Below are 14,496 nucleotides of genomic sequence, written 5' to 3' on the forward strand. Positions count from 1 at the left end.
TGAGAGAGCGATGTAAAGATATGAGAGAGCGAGTATGATAGATTTGAGAAAGCAAGGATGATAGCCATGAGAAACCAAGAACGACAGATATGAGAGAGCGAGGATGATAGATATGGGGAGGAGCAAGTGCATTCTACATACGAGAGGGCAATATATAGATAAGAGAAAACGTGATAGATATGAGAGAGCAATTGCACAGTAAATATGAGGGTAGTACAAAGTTATGGGAGAGCGAAATAGATATGAGAGAGGGAGAGCGAAAGATATGAGAGAGTGCACGATAGACATGAGGGAGAGTGAGCGCGTAATACATATTGGAGAGCAATATAAAGATATAAGAAGGCACGATGGATATGAGAGAGGGCGTGTGATTGATAGAAAGGTATGAAAGAGCGCAATAGATATGAGAGAGGGATCATATGATAGAGTGAGAGCGATAGATATGAGTCTATATAACAGTGATGGATGGATATATGAAAGAGCGATACACATAGACAGCAGTAGATGGATATAAGGGATAGAGCTATGGTTGGGCATGGGCAGTTGTCTGACTAGTCAGGGCTCTCGCAGCGCTATATGTCTGTCACTGTGGGGCGCCACCACCTGGGGATTTTCCAGGTGTAAAGCTTTTATTAAAAAAAAACAAAAAATGAAGGACAGAATTGCGCGGCGTTCGTGGTTGTCCCGCTATTTTCCTCTGCGGCACGTGGTCGGTGTTTGGGGGTGAGAGTCGCAGCTGTTTCATCTCTGTTCTCTGACAAGTGTTTCTGGTTATTTACAGCTTCACAGCAGCGCTCTCCAGCCAGCCGCGCTCCTGGGTTCTGAAGAGGCCAGAATTCTATTACCTTGGAGTGGTGCTGATGGCGGCCGGCGGCGCGCTCGTTACCTCCAGCTTCTTGGCGCTGGGATTTGTCGGAACCTATCTCGGTAATTTCTTCATCTCTGAAATCAGATCTTGTTTATTACAAAAGACTTGTAGATGATGTCGCGGGCCGCTCGGTGGTGGAAACCCCAGGTGGGGTCTGGGTAGGCGGATGTTGTTCTCTGCCTCGCTGAAGCCAGGGGGCTTACTGACATGCAGAAAAATACAGTGCAGATCATATATATATCTATTCTGGGGGAAATTATACATAATTGTATGTGTATATATATATATATATAAATTATACATAAAACTGTCAGTCCGGGGCGGCCGCGTTCCCTTCTAAAGCCCCGCCCACTTTTCAGAACAGGGGTGGCGCATAATGAAGAAGCATCACAAATTTTGCACAAAAATTTACGCCTTTCTTACGCCAGAAACCGGCATAGAATGCTTATATATATATAAATGTGCCCACGGTGCCTAATTATGTGATGTGCTGTCAGTCTCTGGTGGGCGGTTCATCGGGTCGGTTGGAGCTTTTTTGGCATCTGTGTCAGAGGTTCCATTAGGGCCGGATTCACATGACCGTATATGTATTTACACGCACATTTGTGCTACGTTTTTACGGAATGAGCCTTACGTATTTGTGAGCACAAGTGTATCTTTACTGCACTTTTGTGCTCACAACTTGTGCGACGTTGCGAGCACAAAAGAACCCGTAATGATGCCGTCAGCCATCCGAACGGTCCGTCAGTGTAAGTCCAAAGACTAAGTTATAAAGTAGCCATTATGGGGGAGGCTCGGCACTGAAAGGGTTTAATTTTTAAACTTTTGGTTTGTTTTTATTATTTCCCAAAATTAAAAAAATATATATATGTGCATGTATGTATGTATGTATATATAATATACACACATTCATATATAGAGATCTATATATACTCCTATACATACCCATTATATAATATATGCCAGTAAGAGGTTAATGAGGCAGTAGAGATATCCCTTGTGTACGGATTTTTGGCATTCCCCAGCACAGGGTCGGCCCGCTGATATTTACACAACATATTAGAGCGCCCGCGGTTGGGCTGTTTTTCCTTCGCAGCGGCCTGTTTGTATCAGTCGTTTCCAGCTGAATGGTACATGAGCGGTGGGATTATCTCAGGTCCGGTTCGTTGGCCCCGATCGAGCGGTCCTCAGCGTCCTGCAGAATAGCCGCACACACTGACCTCTAAGCAGGCGCTCGCTGGGTATACAATGTATGGCTTCTCTAATCTGTATACGCACGTCATCCGCCGGGCGCAGGCTGCACAGCGCACAATGACCTTCCTCAGTCGGCCGCAGACTCGGATTATGTTTTATTTTTCTTTTCTGCAGTTTCTTCCACCGTCACAGACTGAGTACAGGTCGTGTTTGTAGGAGGCGGAAAAATATGGTCAAGTGTTACGTTAACCTGAAATTACGCAGCTGTGGAATGTATGTCACATCCTGACTAATGTTTGGCGCTGTGCGAGGGTGCGGTAATAATATATTTAATGGAATGGCACAAAAAGCAGGTTGTTGGAGTAAATGGCACTTTTCATCCTGATCCTCCTGGTTCATAAAAGTATACGGTCGGTTTCATACTTGCGATAAAATCGCGCGATGCGAAAATGAGTAGAAATGCAGAATTATGAAACCAATGATTTTCAATAGTTTCCCTCACATTTGCGATGTTTTTACTCCTGCAGCATCTCCTGTCTTTCTGTTTTTTGCTATTTTTTTTTTTATTTCTTTAGTTTTTATCTCCCATGTTTTCCCATGGAGGCTCCTTTTTATCACATCGCATTGCGCGAACTTGCGATTTTTCTTGCGATGCTTTTTTACCATTCGAATGTCGTATTGACTTTCACGCTAAAAAATCTCGGGCGGTAGCGATGGAACGAGAGGTTATTCTCAGGAACAAGCGTCGCTGATGCTCAAAAATCGCCGGAACACAGATGTAATTTTGGCGTGATTTTCTTGTGGTGACTCGGTCCGGCACTGAAATTTAGAGTCGTCAAGAAATCACCTGCCTGATGTGGAATGTGTAGGAAAATGTACGATGTGACTGACAAATGTACCCAGCAGCTGATCGGGAAGCAGCGCTGCTACCGCATCCAAAAAAGATAAGAAGTGCCCCAAAAGAGCCGCCCTACATACACCGTCGTGTCCGGATCAACAGATCGATCCGAGCTCGAGCCTTTAGTGGAACCCTTGGCTAAGGAAGTGCTTTCCTACCAGGATGGAAACGTATCAGTAGGAAAAGGCTTAAAGGGCTTATCATATGGGAACGATCCCCAGTAGGGTAAATAGACGTCATAGAGGGGAACCCGCTACATAAGCCGGAGCGGAGAGTGGCTGGCACAGAACAGATCTTCTGGGGTGAATGTCTTGGACATGGGCACCTGGCAGACCCAAAGGGACTCCTTATAGCTCTGATACATGTTGAGCAGGTTCTCTTAATGGCTTATGTGCAGAACACATCGCTGTTCATACAAGAAGCAGGCAGCGTATATCTGACAACAGCCCGCTTGTCTCACCGCTCACGCTATTCCGGCAGTAGAAGTCCATTCGGGAGCTGATGTACCGCGGATGCCCCTGTAGGTATAACCGCGCTCTCCTCTGTCCCCATGTTGTGTATTCGCCGTTCTAAAACTGCCTGAATGTTGGTTTGATCTGGAGTGAAGTAATGGCTGCCGAGCGCCGTGTTATGATCCTGCATCCAGTCCGCACCGGGCCGCTCCGGCGGGGGAATCGCTGCTCATTCCTTGTAATGTTGGCTGTAATTACCTTGTTTTTCTTTGTAATTACAGTAAAACGTGCTTATATAGCCGGAGGCAGCATGTGAGAGGCCGGCTACATCTAATATGGGTACACAGTAACCTGCTGCGCCACAGGGGACAAGCAGCTCAAGAGTTTCTGTAATCTTTGGACATACTGGGGTCCTCAATGCGTAGAGACGACTCCCCTCTATTAATTACTGCAAGTATAATTCAGCTTTCCCAACATCCTGAATGGCAAAGTTATACAAATACAGTCACCATTTCTTGGTATGATGCGTGGGACATTCAGGGTTCTGGGAAAGCTGGGTAACAAGGTTTTCTGTAGTGTATAGTATAGAGCCGCTGTGTGGCTATAATTTCCCTACTATTGCGGTCAGTGGGGCACCCAGTGGATGAGCAGGAATCGGTGTTTCTGCTCCTCTTTCTCATGTTCTCGGCTCCCCTCCGTCCCTCAGGTGAACAATGGAGCCCCAGGTAGTGACTCACTGGCTCAGATTAAGGTTTGTGTGTCACGGTGAGTAACACAGCGACTCCTGTGCGAGAATGAAAAGCGCCCATTGTCAGGCTGACTGCGTAATGCCCCATTGTGTGCAACTCGTAGGCTGCTTCATCATCCACAAAGCCCCGAGGGGAAGAAATACATCCATTTTCTTATTACCATGCCATTATGCAGATCCTGGACTGAACGGCCTCTTTATTAAAGACCCCCATCTAGCAGCGTGTCTGATCATCTTTGGACTGCAGAACCGGAGCAATTTGTGGCATAGATTCCACTGGGTGATGAAATCATTCTACAGAAATATCGGCCCCTGTGGACAGGAAGCTTCTTGTAGTTATCGCTGTTCTGATCAGCTGACAGGAAGGGGTCATCGGTTCATGCTGCTTGAGCCAAACTCTGAACGCCCATCAGCACGGGGCAACAGAAATCTGGATCCATCTGACCAGGAGATGTTTTCTCATTGCTCAGTGATTCAGCTCGTTTGTCCACTGGATTCGCTTAGACACAATAGTGCTGGAACTGGTCGTCTGCTGTTGTAGCCCATCTAAGGAGCGTCGAGTTGTGCATTTGGACATGTTAGTTGGAGCACCAGCGTTGTATTCAGCTGCTCTTGACTGCAGCGCCTGTCTGTTAGAATGACTCCTGACATCCTCCTTTGACCCCTTTCAGGGACTACTTGTTTCCGTCCACAGGATCCCCTCTCATTGGATGTTTTCCTCTATCACGCCATTCTCTGTATGCTCGCCACACCATTACAGTAGAAAACCCCACGTAGTTGGCAGTGACATCCTAGTCTAGTCCTGATGACCGGGCCTCCCATTTAACCCTTTCCAATCCAATTTGTATCCTGGTTTTCCTAGGGGGCTTACTCTTTTTCTGTCATTATATAACGGCGCTATCTGCTGGCTAAAGCCAGTACTGCATGAGATGACATGTTGGATAGGCTCCAACAGCAGAGAGGCTGCAAATATACAGTAAGAGAATCCCGACGGACGTCTTCCAACATCGGAGCTGTACAGCCTTAAATCATAATGTCTTCATACGTCAGACAGTGGATTGGAAAGGGTTAATGTGGAGTCACACCGAAACTGATCCATGGAAAACTTGTCATGTGATTCTATATTGCACTCCTGGGTCACGGGGAGAATCTCCATACAGGAAGTCCCAATCGTGAGAGCACCGGGGGCTCTAATAAGGGGGTCATTCAGGAAGATTTCATTCTCAGCAACTGTCAGGAGGTCTTTGTTGGTTTTTTTTTTGTGTTGTCGTAGTGAGTAATATTAAATTACGAAATGTACCATCGTCACCAAAATGGCAAACGGGGTCCATCCAGGTAGCCCAAAACCTCATACGATACAGTACAATGTGAAGGACATTAGTTTCACAGCTAAAGGAACATCTCACTTTACAGCACCAGTTTAATGTACTGAATGTACTCTTTTCTTCCTCTTGCACTGATCCGGAGCGCCATGATGTTTCCTTCTCCATTCTTGTCTTCGGGCAAGACTCTGGTAAAGCATAGGACAGGCTCTGTGAGCTGGAAGAGCGGCCATATTGCTTGGCACATCTTTCTCCTTGGAGGAAATATTACTAAGAAAATAATAGAAAAGAACAACTAAATGAAAAAATGTTCTTTCGTTACAAACAAAGGGAAGACGACGCACAGAAGATGAGTTTCTACGAATCAATACAACGTATCTGTTTGCCCCACATCTGTTGCCAGTGTTACGATGTAACATTCATGATGGGCAGTGCCGACGTGTGCGCACCGCTCATCCGGTTATATAAGCTGGCAGTGTTGTGTCTTGGCCCCTTATATAAGGAGGCTGAATCACTTGTTTGTGTTCCTTAGATTTTCAAAAATTCTAATAAAAACATTTGGAAATTGGTCGAAGTTTACAATGTGGGTTAAACTGGCGTGAAGCCCTCAGAAGAAGGTTACTGTGCCATTTCTTTGCTGCCTGCATCCTGTTCATTGTTGGTAAGTGCCTTTGTTATGCTCTCCTCGCCCTCCTAAAAACTATTCTTCATCCCTGGTGGCCCCCGCCACCTGTGCGCTCCCCTCATTCATCATCTTCACTCTCAGACTTTGCCCTCTATAGTGGCCTTGACATTTTTTTAGACTTCTTTGTCTTTCCCTGCTTGCCCTACTTTCTGACGTGAAGAGACTGCTGTATGCGTATTTGCCAGACCACCCTGATTCACACCCGTCAGCAGCAGAGCAGCGCTTCACAAAGTACAGCGGTCAGCAGAATTTAGGGTCCAGTTTGCATGAGCTCAAGACTATAGTACTACCTGATGATTACCATGTTTACTATTTGATTCTAAAGTAAATGTTAAAGTTGAACAGAAAAGGTCACATTTTCTTTAAATCACAGTTATCTATTTTCTGGGACTACCAATGTGTCTGCCCTTGTAACAACCACGACATCCAAAGGGCGTGCTCACCGAAAAAAGTGAAATCACTCTGTACATACATTACTTGCCTTGTACTGATCCTTAGTTATATCCTGTATTATGCTCCAGAGCTGCACTCACGTACGTACATTACTTACCCTGTACTGATCCTGAGTTACATCCTCTATTATACTCCAGAGCTGCACTCACTATTCTGCTGGTGGAGTCACTGTGTACATACATTACTTATCCTGTACTGATCCTGAGTTATATTCTGTATTATACTCCAGAGCTGCACTCACTATTCTGCTGGTGGAGTCACTGTGTACATACATTACTTATCCTGTACTGATCCTGAGTTACATCCTGTAGATCTTTTATTATAAAAGTATGAAACATAACAATAAATGCAAACTGTAACAATAGTAAATAATAGTAATACAACCGTATACAGAGATAAGGCCCTTCACCCAGAGTCCATGGTCCACTAACAAAAGAAACCCTATGTCTGGACTCCCCTCCCCCCTGCCGCACACTCGCACACACACTCAAAACAAAACACAATATACCTAAAAGAAGAGCATCCAGCTATCCAGAAGAGAAAACTAAAACTAAAACTCCAGGTCCAGCCGTACCGCACTGAAACCCCATCATAAACAAAATTAGGCAATAACGTAAACATAACCTAGATACCAATAATTAACTAAATCTGAAAATAAAGACCAAGCCAACCGGCATACAAAAATAACTAAAGAAATAGTTTTTCAAAAATTTTTTTTTTTTTTGGGTCCCCAGTGCAGCTCGGGGGCCATGCCTGCTCCATCAGTCCGTGCCCAGAGTTCTAAAGTTCAGGACGTGCCAAGCCACACCAGGGTTTTTGTTTTTTTTTAATATATATAAACTGTACAACACTCTGCCTGCCGCAGCCTGGGGGCCATGCCCGCTCCACCAGTCCGTGCCCAGAGTTCAATGTTCGGGACGTGCCAGGCTCAGGCTCAAGGCGTGAAACCACTCCCCCCCCCCAACCCCCCACCCAACCTAACTACCACCCAGAACGTGAATATATACATATAAAACATACAATAACCAATATACATGACATACACGATATATATTAACATAACCCGAAAGCCTAAGGTCGGCTCACCTGCAGCCCTACTTCACTCCATTTTGCCCAAATCAAAACAAAAAGCTTTATGGTGCACTCACAGCCCGCCACCGGGATTGGAGGTGATAAGCCGGGCACAGACATCACAATGTACTATCCCTTGCATTTTCTCCCTATTCTTTCCCTAATTTGCCCTAGACTGTCCTTAGTCTGCCCCTCAGTCTGACCCTTCATGGAAACCTGTCCCTGCCCTATCCCTCCTCTCTCCCTATCCTGTCCCTATTCTCTCCCTACTCTGCCCCTAGAAAATTAAGAAAAACAAACTGTCCCTAACGAAATACAAGCCCTCTCCATAGGAGAGAAGCTTTAGATGTGCCCAGCCTCTCATACTCCAAAGAACGCACCTTCACCAGGTCACCCAGGATGTTCCTACATACCGTATCCACGGGGAGGACTTTCAGCTCCGTCGAGATTAAACACCGTGCACTCCAGATGTGGAACCTGACCACTAGGCTAACTAGAAATAAAGTGCAGCGGTCCCTGCCACCAAGGCCTCTGAACGCTCCATAAGCCCACTCCGCATAGGAGAGGTGTGCCAGCTGAGGCCAGCCTATGGAGACCCCTACCCGTTGGTATACCTCTGTATTAAAGGGGCACTGAAGCAGGAAATGCTCCATGCTTTCCAGCACGTCGCTGCACTCCTGACGGGGGCAACCCCTGTCAATCAGAGGCCTGCTCTTCAAGTTACCCCTTACATACAGTCTCCCGTGAAAGCAGCGCCAAGCCAAGTCCCAAAACTTCAAGGGGACCCGGGTTGAATTCAGTAAACGTAACCCTCCCTCCAGGTCCCGACTTGGGCAGTCCTTGAGCGCCAGGGGCTTCTGGAAATGGGTCAACAGGACTCTTTCGTCGAGGAGCCTCCTCGTCAGAGTCCTGATCTCCCACATCCCCAGACCCCACCGGCGTATCACCTTCAGAACCAAGGTAGCGTAAGCCGGGAGATGTCCGTGCTGCGTGCGAAGGTCCTTCACTCGCCCTCCTGTCTCCCATTCCTGGAAGAAGGGCCGAAACCATCCCCTGCAGGAGTAGACCCACGGAGGAGCCCTCTCTTGCCAGAGGTTGCCTATGTTGATCTTAAAAAAAGTGTTTACAAGAAACACCACGGGGTTGACCATAGACAACCCCCCTAGTCTCCTCGTGCGGTATGTAACATCTCTCCTGATCAGGTTCAACCTATTCCCCCACAACATTAGGAAGAACAGGTTGTAGACCCGAGTCCAGAGAGGTTCTGGCAAAATGCATACGCTGCCCAGGTAGATAAATAACGGGAGCAGGTATGTTTTGATCAGGCTAATTCTTTCCCGAAGGGTCAAAGACCAACCCTTCCACTGATTTACCTTGTGAGTTGCACCATCCAGCCTGTCCACCCAATTTTGCATGGGGTAATCCCCCTGGCCGAATTTGATGCCAAGTACTTTTGCTGAAGTTTGGGGCACCGGAAGGGTGTCCGGGAGATCAAACGTAGGATCCCCCCTTCCTAACCAGAGACTTTCACACTTATCCCAGTTGACCATAGACCCGGAAGCTTCCGAGTAGCGGTCCACCTCCGACACCACAAACTCCGCCTCCTCTCTCGAGGACACGAAGAGCGTGACATCATCGGCGTATGCCACTGCCCTCAGGGTAGCCTCCGGCACCGCCCGGTCCATCCCGACCCCTGCTATAGGTCCACAATCAACCCTCCTAAGGAAGGGATCTATCGCAAATGCATACAACAGGGGGCTTAGAGGACAGCCCTGACGGACGCCGGACCCCACCTCAAAAGGGCGGCCGGGCCAACCGTTCACCAGCGGGAAAGTCTCAGCCCCTGCATACAATGTTCGCAGCCAATCAACAAACCCCACTGGCAGGCCGTATCTCAGAAGGACGGACCAGAGGTACTCGTGATTAACCCGATCAAACGCTTTGGCCTGATCCAAGGACAGCAGGTACCCCTCCCAGTGACCAGCCCTACCCTGCTCCACTGCCTCCCGGACACCGAGAACAGCGCTAAAGGTGCTACGGCCTGGAACAGAGCAATGCTGCGCCCCCGAGAGGAGCCGGGGTGCAAACTTGACCAGCCGATTAAACAGCACTTTTGCCAGAACCTTCCTGTCCGTATTGAGAAGCGCTATGGGATGCCAGTTCTCAATACGGCTCGAGTCTTTACCTTTTGACAGAATGATCAAGGCCGACCTCCTCATTGACTTTGGCAGAGTGCCCGAGGAAAGACACTCATTTAATACCTCCGTCAAGAGGGGACTCAAGAGGTCCCTGAAGGTCTTATAATACTCGGATGTTAATCCATCCGGACCTGGCGACTTTTTGGGCCGGAGCCCATCAATCGCCAGTCTAACTTCCTCTTCTCTGATCTCTTCTGTCAAAACGCCAAGAGAGGTGTCTACCCCTGGCCCAGGGACAGCTTCAGCCAGGAAAGCCGACATCACTTCCGAATCTAGATCCCTCTTTCCCAAGAGTTGCGAGTAGTAGGATCTGACGACCTCCAGAATCCCTGATCTGGATCGATTCAGGGACCCCGTACTGTCAATCAGTCCAGTGACCACTTTACTATTCACTGACATCCTACAGTTTCTGTAAGGGTCGGGCGAGCGGTACTTCCCGAAATCCCTCTCAAAAACCAAGGATGCGTGTCTGTCATACTGGCACGTCTTGAGTAAAGATTTCACTCTGGAGATCTCCTCGCGGCTACCTCCAGTCGAAACGAGATGTTCGAGTTTCCTCCTCAGGCCGTTGTACAGGCGGTACCTGTCCAGGCATCTGAGGTTGGAGAGCTCACGGAAGAACCTCGCCGCCCTCCTCCTGAACATCTCCCACCACTCTGACTTACTGCTACAGAGATCCAGTAATGGTACCTGGCTCTGCAGAAAATCCTCAAAGGACTGTCTTATCTCTGCTTCCTCCAGGAGTGATGAATTCAGTCTCCACAAACCTCTACCCATCCGGGGGGTCTCTGCAACATTCAGGGAAAACAATATTAGACAGTGATCGGAGAATTCCACCTCAACAACGGACACTGGTGAAGAGATGGCTTCCTCCTTCAAATAAAACCTGTCTATTCTAGACCTGCTCTGACCCCTATAAAAGGTGAATCCCTCGTGGCCTGGGGTGTGCCGGATGTGGACATCCACCAGGCGAGCATCGCTAGCTATGCTATTAAGTGCGACGCTGTCAAAAGTCAACCGCCTGTCTCCAGAGCCTCCCCTATCGCGGGCTCTTGTGACTGCATTAAAGTCACCTCCAAAGACAACTTGGCGGCTGGTAAAAAGGTAGGGCTTGATCCTCATAAAGAGACTCTTCCTGTCCTTTTTTGACTGGGGACCGTAGATGTTTACAAGTCTCAATTCTTGTCCCTTCATGAGGACATCTAAGATCAGGCACCTTCCCATTTCTAATTCAATAACTCGTCGGCATTCGACCGCTGCGGTAAAAAGGACCGCCACTCCGCTATACGGCTCGGCCGCAAGAGACCAGTAGGAAGGGCCTGACCTCCACTCCCTTTTTGCCTTATGTATGGCTGCCAAATCGGACAGCCTGGTCTCCTGCAAGAATAAAATGTCGGCTTCAACGCGGCCGAGAAAATCAAAGGCCGCAAATCTAGCCGTATCTGACTTAATGCTGGCAACGTTAATTGATGCCAGAGTCAGCGGAGTGGGTGCCGCCATCATGAGTGATTAAATTAGATGGCTTTCTTCCTCACACCCGCTTCTTCGGGGTCAGAGGAAAGCCCCTTGCTTCTTTTTTTGGACACAGATGTGTCCATAGCAGGGGATCCCCCGACCCCATCGTCCTTGTTTCCAGGCTCCAGAGTAGCCCCCTCCCCGGAAGGAACTATGCCTCCACGAGTAGGAGACTCAGCGCCCCCTGTTGACCCTTTCTTTGCCCCAGGCACCTTGCCCTTCGCTTCCCCCTCAGAGGAGGAAGAGATGTCTTGAAGGGCCCGGTACCTGTTGGAGAGTCCAACTGGAGGCGAGCTGGCTTCTCCTTCCAGTACTTTGCCAGGGGTGGGAGAAGATCTTGAATCCCCCCTTCGCTTTCTCCTAGTGGCACCTAGCTTACGCCGTTTCTCTAACCACCTCTTTCCTTCCTCATCCACACTCTCATAGTGGGAGGAATCTGAAGAGTTGGTATTTCTCTCCTCCCTCTGGATCCTCCTGTCCTCTTCATCCACTTCGCTGTCCCTCAAGGCCTCAGCCGCACAATTTGCTTCAGGAACAGGGGCCACCATTGACCCACCTGGTGTGGGCGCTCCTGTCAGCTCCCTGCTCCGTCTGCGTTTGTCCTGACGCCTCTGCTCAGCAGGCGTCTTTTGCCGGTTCTTCCCTGGCTCCTGAGCTCCTCCACCTCTGCTAGTCCCCTCACCCCCGGAGGCCGCACCATGGCCCCCATCCGTAGGGGCTGATACCGCATTGGCAAAGGAGCGTGGACAGCGACTGAATGGGTGACCGAGATCACCACACAGGTTACACCTAATCTCCGCACAGGAGGCGGCTAGATGACCCAGACCCCCACACAGAGCGCACTTCAAGGTCTTACAAGCGGCGCTCAAGTGTGAGGGGTCGCCGCACCTGTGGCAGAGCTTCGGCTGCCCCTGGTAAAAGGCCAGGATACGATCCCTGCCGAGGAAGGCTGCAGATGGAATGTGTGCCACTGAGTTACCTGAACGCTTCAGCTTGACCATAAACGTCCCGGCCCCGGACCATATGCCGTGCTCATCCCTGTTCTTTCTGGGCATGTCTGTCACCTCTCCGTATCGACCGAGCCACGTCATTATATCAAAACAAGAAAGTGACTCGTTACGAGTCAAAACGGTCACCTTCTTGACTTCGTTCTGGCGAGACACCACCTGGACGGCAAAGTCTCGCCAGCCGGGCTCGCTTTTCATCAGCTCGTAATTCCCCCAGAAGAGTTCTAGACCCTCTGGGCGAACGAAGCTGATGTCAAACTCAGACGTGCCGAAGGGATGGATTAGGGCAAAGATGTCAACCGCCCTAAAGCCCATCTTCAGTAGAAGCTCCACTACCCTCGCCCTCGGGGGGCATGTATCATTGCCCCTCCAACGAAGACGGACCACATTCCTACGACCTGCGTCCTGCCCGGGTGTTGGTAGGGACCATACGGTCTCCCCCCTTTGCTCTCGGAAGGCTCCTAAGCCGTGTCTCTCTGTCCAAAGAGATAGGTTCACCTCTCTTCCTCCAACTGTGATTGAACTCTCCCCCTTCCGTAGAGCCCCCAGGAGGCGCTGTTGCAATACGCCCTCTCTAGAGCCTGGAGACAAGGAGGACCCTTCCCCTCCAGCGGCGACACTGGCATAACTCCTACCAGCTGTCGTCGCCGCCGGAGGGGCGACTGGAACCTGTGATGTGCCCTGACTATCCCCAGAACCTGTGCCTATATTTACAGGAGGTTCCCCTGTGCTGAGAACAGTAGCTTCAGCCCGTACCTCCGAGTGCGTCGGAGCATCAGACTCGCGGGCTGCACCAGACACATCCACACCTTTCATACCAAGACCTTTCATTCCAAGACCCTCTGGACCGGACTTGGGGTTAGAAGCAGCTTTTTTATTTTGGGCCTTGGTAGACCTGGGGGGTGGCACTGCTGCCCCATCTTGCGCAGCTGCAACCACCGTAATGACCCCCCCATGGTCAGCACTCTGCATTCCGGCAGTATTAACATTTTTATTTTTGCTTTTTCCTTTACATTTGCCAGCAGCCTCCACATCACTGGGTGCCTGGGACCTAGACTGAGGGACCCCCGTAGACCGACCTGTCGCACGGGGGACCCCCGATCCCGCAGCACCCTCCGCATCACTGGCCTTACTGGCGCTGGCAGTTCCGCCACTGCCAAACTCTTTTGCCACCTTGCCTTGTCCTGTGCTGGCCGCCCTGCTGGCTGTTTCTGTCACTGCACTAACTGAAACAGGGACAGGGGACCTGGCCAGTTTAACTCCTTTATCCCTGTTCCCATGTTCAAAACCCACTGCAGAGTCAGAAACCGGGGTTCTCAGGGTGGGGGTGCCCTGATCCGACTTTGCCGCCAAACCAGCGCCCCCCGTCACATACACAAATTTCTCCTGCACCAAATTCTTTTTTTTTCCTTTTTTCGCCTTGATTTTCACTTCCTCCTCTGGTAAATCATCACCAAACTTAAGGCTGCTCATATTAGGGGGGGATTCCAACAGCCTTATCTGCTGCATTATTAAAGCGCCCCCATCGCTTTTATCTTCTTCTGGATCTGAATCCCCGGAGGTTAGAGGCAGCGCAACCTGCTCCGGCCGGAGGCTGCTGGTGGTTGTAGTGCCACTCTGGGTCTGCTCTCCTGAGCAGACAGGCTGCTCCCTGAGACTGTCCTGGTAGGTGTCCTCCTCAGAACAGTCACCACTGCTGTCTCCATCGCTGGAGTGATCAGCCTCCTTGTGACCGCTGTGTCCTGACGCCATCTTGGAGAACCTATCACTGTTTATTAATTTTTCCCTAAAGGGACCACTTTGCTCAAGAATCCTGTCCCTCTCTTCCTTGCACCTTTGTATGCAGTTTTTACAGTCTTGTATGGACTTGCTGATTGCATCTCTTTTTCCTTTAGCGGCGGTCTGGTCCTTCAGTGACCTGGCCGACCGCAGCTTCTCCTTCTGCAGGAGGATTTCTCTCCCCGCACGCTCATAATCTGCCATGCTGGTGGCCAGACGGGAGGCCAGCTCTACCACAGACTCCCCTTTCCGACGATCACTCCACTGTGGCTTACCTTCTTTGCTGAGCGTTTTGGCTGCGAGTCT

The 14,496-nt window shown here is 49.6% G+C and overlaps 1 protein-coding gene across 1 annotated transcript in view; it reads left to right on the forward strand.

Annotated features, from left to right (window-relative positions):
- PEMT (phosphatidylethanolamine N-methyltransferase) overlaps positions 1-14,496 on the forward strand; it is a 143,992-nt gene that overhangs the window by 66,351 nt on the left and 63,145 nt on the right. The window contains exon 4 of the mRNA XM_066576684.1: positions 782-927. Coding sequence (XP_066432781.1) covers positions 782-927 — 146 coding nt within the window. The remainder of the gene's footprint in view (positions 1-781; positions 928-14,496) is intronic.

Source organism: Eleutherodactylus coqui, chromosome 8, assembly GCF_035609145.1.
Source record: "Eleutherodactylus coqui strain aEleCoq1 chromosome 8, aEleCoq1.hap1, whole genome shotgun sequence".
Classification (NCBI taxonomy): domain Eukaryota; kingdom Metazoa; phylum Chordata; class Amphibia; order Anura; family Eleutherodactylidae; genus Eleutherodactylus; species Eleutherodactylus coqui.